Here is a 6,268-nt window from a genome sequence, read left to right as displayed (position 1 = left end):
TCCTATGTTCAATCCACATATGAACATCGATTGTGAAGTTTATTTTTTCCCGTAGAAAAAGTCGTAATTTCTATTAAGTCAAAAGAAATTGCATTCTGTAGATGTCTGAGCATATGCATACTGAGGCTGGATGCCTCTCGGATAGTGTCAAAAAAATAAGATAGTTGTTCCAACCATAAAAACAAAAACCGGCACGAACATATCCCAGCTGTTTTTACCTCCACGCAGGGAGTGAGCTCCGTGCAGGGAGACATGTATGAAACAGCAAAAAATAAAAAACTGAGGATATTACTCCAGACCTATATACAGACTGTTATAAAAATTTTCTATAATATCTGTCATCTGTTGCTAGCAGCTGTAGAACGCTGCCGTGAAGGAAGGTTACCCCCGTGGGTCGAAACAAAAAAACAGAATATAAGTAACAAAGAAACAGTGAGTGTGTATGATGGAACCCCTTCAGTGTTGTGCTTCCCTTTGTGCCTGTAGATCAACAAAGGGCCTGTGATAGTGTTGATAGTAGGTTCCATCCAATTCTTCCTGAATTAGCCAGTCCTCTTCTTGCCTCTGCGCTGCTTGCTTGGATAGGTAGTCTGCCCGAGCGTTGCGCTCCCTGTAAATGTGATAACAGTCAAATTTTTCAAAAGCATCTGTTAGTCTGAGAGTCTCATCCAATATATGTCTCAAAGAGAAAGCAGAGCATGTTGATTTTCTGTTGAGCCAGTTGCAGACAAGTTTTGAATCTCCAAACAATTGTAGTTTTGTGCATCTTTTCTCAAGTGCAAAGTATATGAGGTGTTTGGCAGTAGTGAGCTCGGCATAATTGTTTGTGCCCCGTCCCAGATGTATTTGGAGCATGAAGCAGTGGTTTTCTCTGAGGTAGAGGAGGGCCCCTCCCCCGCAGCCCTCCTCTTGCGCTGAGCCATCAAAATAAGCCCAGGGGTAGGATTTATCAATGAGTTCCGGGGATATGGTCCGAGGAGGGGCCTGTGGAGGATCATCAGGAATGAGAGCGAGATCTGCAAAGATATGGGCAATTATGACAGGCCAGGATGGAGGTTTTTGGTCAAATATCGCGCGATTCCTCGCCATCCAGATAGACCAGCACATGAGGAGAGGAATGTTCCTATCTTTTCCGGAGTGGTGCTCCTGCCAATTTATCCAGGCATCGATGATGGACTGACCTTGCCATCGATTGAGGGAGGGGGAGCGTGAAGAGAGGAGGGACCATTGTTCACTAACTACAGGGCAGGACAGGAAGAGGTGTTCAGTGTCTTCCTCATTGCTCCTGCACAAATGGCACCAGAAAGGTCCATGGAAGGATCGTTTTTTCAAGTTTGCACCAGTGGGGATTTTGTTGTAGAGGATGGCCCACATGAGCATACGCGTTCTGGGAGCTGCTTTTAGATGCCATATAGCTCTCCACCACTGCTGAGTAATTTCAGGCTGATATTGTTGCATGAGCTTTTGGTATCCATCCTTTGGAGTATATGATCCATTTTTTGCTAGTGCCCAGACGATCTCGTCTTCTTCCTCCGTTATCCTTATGTGTGCTTGTGTAAGGGCCTCAGTATAAGACTCCCAATCTTGCCTCCATTGCTCCGGGATGTGGAGATCTAGTGATGTCTTCCAGGCCTGTTGGAGAAAACTGGAGTTTTCTTGATCTGCAATATGTGCAATATGAGTGACACCCTGATCCATTAGATGTGCCGTGAGCTGATCAGGTAGTCGATGTGCATTGCCGCATCCTATCCAGGGGTCTATACCTATGCGGACAGAGTTCCCCTGATGAATTCTCCATGTTAGACCCTCCCGAATTAGGGGAAGGGAGTTGAGAACTGCTTTCCAGATGATTGAGTGTCTTCCACTCCCCCTATGTTCCCTGCGAATCCAGCTGAAAATGCTTTCCGGGGCAATGTATTTCTCCACTACTACTTGTTTCCAGAGACTTTGGGATGTGAGAAGTTGCCATCCGAGCTTTGCTGCCAGAGCTTTTGCAAAAAAATCTAGTCTTTTTATGCCCCAGCCTCCCCATTTCTTAGGCCTTGCTATGGTGTCCCATTTTACCCAGGCAAAGAGGTTCCCCTGTTTGTTCCCCTTCCATAGGAATCTGCAGCATATTTTTTGGAGCCTGGATAAGATTCCTCTTGGTATCCAAGCCAGAGACATCCAGTATACAGGCGTAGCTTCCAGCACAGCTTTTATAAGAGTGAGTCTTCCTGCCCTGGTGAGATATCTATTATACCAAACATTTAATCTCTTCTCCACCTTTGTGATTAGCCATATCCAGTCAGCTATTTTGTATCCTCCATGTTTCACTCGGAAGCCCAGATATTTCAGCCCTTCCTCCATAGGGTGAATTTGGAAAGGGAAACGATTTTTTGTATAGATGATCTCTTGCTGCGAGCAACCTGTAGCTGTTAGGGTGGATTTTTGAACATTTATTATCATACCTGTGGCCTTCTGGAAGAGATCAAAGACTTGTTGTAAAGCTGAGGTGTCAGCCATGCTTCCGTTTAAGAAGATGAGCACATCATCCACGAACAGAAGGTGAGTAAGGGAGCAATTGTCCGTAATTTTAATCCCTTTGATTCTGCCTCTCCTGTGTTCAGATGCAATCAGCCTGCTAAGCCCTTCCATGATGAGTAGGAACAGTAGGGGGGAGAGGGGGCATCCTTGCCGGAGACCTCTTTCGGCAGTGAAGAAGGGGGAGGGGGAGCCATTTAGGAGGACACTGAACGGCACATCAGAGATACAACTCATAATCCTCTTAATGAACATGTAGGGGAACCCCAAATGGGTGAGAAGCATTCTGATATATAGTAAATTTACCCTGTCAAAGGCTTTGGAGAGGTCTACCTTAAGGATCATTCCTTTCAATTTCATGCTCTGCATTGAGTGAAGAAGCTCTTGGGCAGTGCCAATAGCTTCATGGATCTGGCGACGATGGAGGAAAGCAAATTGTTCAGAGGATATGTTGGCAGAGAGGATGGGCTTGAGCCTGTTTGCAAGGATTTTGGCCAAGATCTTGTAGAGGCAGTTGCAGAGCGAGATAGGCCGAAAATCATTGAAGGATTCCGGCTTATCGGATTTTGGGATGAGGGCAATGAATGTGGCTTTGATGGCTGAGGGGACTGTTCCTGTGAGGCTGCAATGATTGATTACTTTAAGGATGTCCTGGCCCAGCAGCTCGAAAAAAGCTAGGTAGAATTCGATGGTCCAGCCGTCAGGTCCCGGGCTCTTGTCCTTTTGGAAGCCCCTGATGGTAGCTTCCAGCTCTTCCAAAGTAATATCTTTTGTAAGCTCCTCTGCATCCTCATCATCCACAAATCTGGGGAAGAGTTCTGCCACTCTCATAATTTCTAATAGACTTGCTTCTCTCGGGGCCTTGTATATGTTCCTGAAATGTGAAGAGGCTAGATAGGCAAGTTCTCCGGAATTGCTGACCTGTTGTCCTTGACCGTCTTGCAGCTCCCAGATAGTATTGATCGCTTTCCGACCATTTGCAAAGCGGTGGAAAAACTTTGTATTCTCATCCCCTTCCTTGAGCCAAATGGCTCTGCTTCTTAGTCTCCAGCTATCCTCGCGATCTCTGAGGACTTGTGTTCTCCGATTGATGAGGCCTTCATACATGATTTTCTGATCAGGGGAGATGAAGGTTCCTTCTGAGTGGGATTCAAGAACCGCAATAGCTTGTTCAGCAAGAGATATCGTTTGATCATCCTGTTGTCTCTTCTTTTTGGCCCATTCTCTTGAAAGCACTTTGATTTCAGAGAGGTTCCTTACAAAGCCTGTGGCTGGGTCTGCATCCTCAGGGATCGGATGTGCTTTCCAGAAGTCTGTTATTAATTTAATATATGAGGGGTCCCGGAGCCAAGTGGAATTGAACTTGAAAGGGGCCTTGGGGATCTGTTGTCTTTCTCCTATTTCCAGATATATTGGTCTATGGTCCGAGATCCCTCCACTTCCAACCCATTGCCTAGATCTGGGGTGATTGCTGTGGAGCACCTCCTTGATGATAAAGCGGTCCAGCCTCCTAGCAAGGCTTTGATCCCCAGTTCGGTTGTTCTTCCATGTGTGCTGAATTTTGGCCGATGGGATATCTATCCAATGGTGATCCTCGAGCAGCTGCTCGAAGAAGTCAGAGAGGGGATCGATTTGTGCCATGTGTCCCCATGATTCAGAGAAACCCATAGAGAAATTCAAGTCTCCTCCCAAAATAGTGTTCCCGGCTTGGAATAGAGGGGTGCTGAAGAGCTTTTGCCAAAAGATCTCCCTGTTAAGACAGGGTCCGTAGACATTGATGATTCTTAGATTCTCCTCCAGGTCTTTTGAGTATATGTCCGCACCCAAAAAACCCCCTCCACCCCAGATATTCTTTAGTTTTATGGAACAGTTCTTAAAGCCAATAGCAATGCCCCCTGATCGGCCAGATACATCAATGGCGGAAAAGGTCCACCCTGGCAACCAGGAATCTAGAGTGGAGGTGACTGAGTCTGCTTTGCATAGGGTTTCTTGTAAGAAGATGATGTCCACCGGGTCCGAGAATAAGAGACGCTTCAGGGCCAATTTTTTCTCAGGGCTGGCCAGCCCTCTGCAATTGAAGGATAGAATTTTCATGGAGGGGGGTGTGGGAGGGTGTCATGTGCTCTAAGAACCCTATCAATAGTATGCTGTCTGCCTTGGAGGACATCGTCCCCCGCTTGTTTCTGCGCTTTAGAGAGCGAGGTTGGTCGGCCGCGCCCTTGCTTGGGCGAGAGGATAAGGGACTCCACCGACAGCCCAATGGTGTCCGCCTCTTTCTGCTTGGAGGTCGAGCGGGTGGAGTACCTCGGCGAAGAGTTTACCGATGGGGAGGGCGATGGAAATGAGGGGGGGGGGGAAAGAGGGGAGGGAGGAGGAGGTGGGTAAGCCCGATGGCTTCGGGATGGGGCAAGACAAATATAGCGAGCGGGGAGGGGGAGGGGGCGGACGGGCGACCTTTACCAGGTCGAGGGCAGACGGGGAAGAGGGAGGGGGAATCCTGATCGGGGGGGGCATGCCAGGGGATGATAAACTCAATGAAGCAAGAAGAGAAGCAGAGACAGACGAAGGAAAAGACGTACCCGATGAGAAGACAACTCCTTTTGCAGCCTTTGAACGCGTCAGTGGAGGAGATGGAGGCCGGGTCGGGTTCGAAGCTTGCTTCTTGCGACGAGGTGCTGGAGGCGCTTCCACCGTGTCAGAGGTAATGTTATGCTCCGTCCTAGGTGCCACCGCTGCTGGAGGGTCAGGTAGACCTTCTGAAGTGGGCAGGTCCTGGCCTGTGGCTGCCTGCTGGGTTTTCTGGAGGAGGGGGCAGTCATTGAAGAGGTGGCCCACCTGATGGCACCTTCTGCAGCGATATGGGATTCCCTCATAGTCGAGCTTCTGCTTCCTTGAAGAGGATTTCCATTGTATGGTGATATTTTCCGGCAAACCCCCCCTGGTATCCATATGCACGAGGATCCTTGCGTAAGCCATCGAGCCCGTCGAGATGTAGGATTTGTCAGATTCCATGAATGTGCCCAGAGAGTTCCCAATTCTCCTGAAGATGTCTTCAGACCAATACTGTAGGGGCAGGCCCGGTAGTCTGACCCAGACTGGCCCGATCCCCAGCTGTTCCGTCTCCGGGTCGAAGAGGGGCGTCCAACGCTTGAGGAGGACCGGAGCTTTTTCAAAATGCCAAAATGATGAAAGTACCCAGCTCGTGTGGTCCGCCCTTGCGAACCTTAGTGCGAACCATCCTCGCACGAAAGTCTGGACGGAGGGGATTTCCGCCAGATATTGGCCCCAAATCTCCGTGGCCCATTGCTTCAGTTTTGCCGCTGTGATATGCCTGCCCCGAATACGGCCTACAAGGACTCGGTCCGCCAAATCCATAGCGTCCCCCCACTGAATGTCTTCTTCAAGCCTCAGGAAGACGTCCTCGGCTCTGGATTTGAAGCAGCGTTGTTTCTTTGAGGGGCGGGAGGACATGCGGCCCGGGATCTCAGGTGCCCTGGAGCCCGCCGGGGGGGAAACAGGGAGGGGAGGGTTTGGGATCGAACCGGGGGGGGGATGGCCTCCGGGAGAGGGGGGATAGCGTGATAGCTTCCTGAGGGGACAGGGGGGGCAATGGGAGGGTTAGGGTCAGCCAGGGGAGGGTTCTCCACGGGATTAGCAGGGAGATGGGAAAGGGGGGGTAAAACCGGCAAATGGGGAGCGGTGCCGTTCGGGGAGGACTGTAAACATTCCGCAAGGAAACCGAGAG

At 49.6% G+C, this 6,268-nt stretch overlaps 1 protein-coding gene across 1 annotated transcript; it reads right to left on the bottom strand.

Annotated features, from left to right (window-relative positions):
• Window positions 1–456: 456 nt before the first annotated feature.
• On the bottom strand, window positions 457–5,994 carry LOC149151823 (uncharacterized). The gene is made up of 3 exons (XM_089443286.1): window positions 5,103–5,994; window positions 3,163–4,457; window positions 457–2,934 (listed from the first exon to the last, which is right to left on the bottom strand). The coding sequence occupies exons 1-3, from the start codon at window positions 5,992–5,994 to the stop codon at window positions 457–459; spliced, it is 4,665 nt and encodes a 1,554-aa protein (XP_089299412.1).
• Window positions 5,995–6,268: the final 274 nt, after the last annotated feature.

Source organism: Pinus tabuliformis, chromosome 9 (genome assembly GCF_031772625.1).
Source record: "Pinus tabuliformis cultivar Carrire ecotype Pingquan chromosome 9, CPIR1, whole genome shotgun sequence".
Lineage (NCBI taxonomy): Eukaryota > Viridiplantae > Streptophyta > Pinopsida > Pinales > Pinaceae > Pinus > Pinus tabuliformis.
Note: the sequence above shows the minus strand (reverse complement) of the source record. Positions and strands in the feature narration are given on the sequence as shown.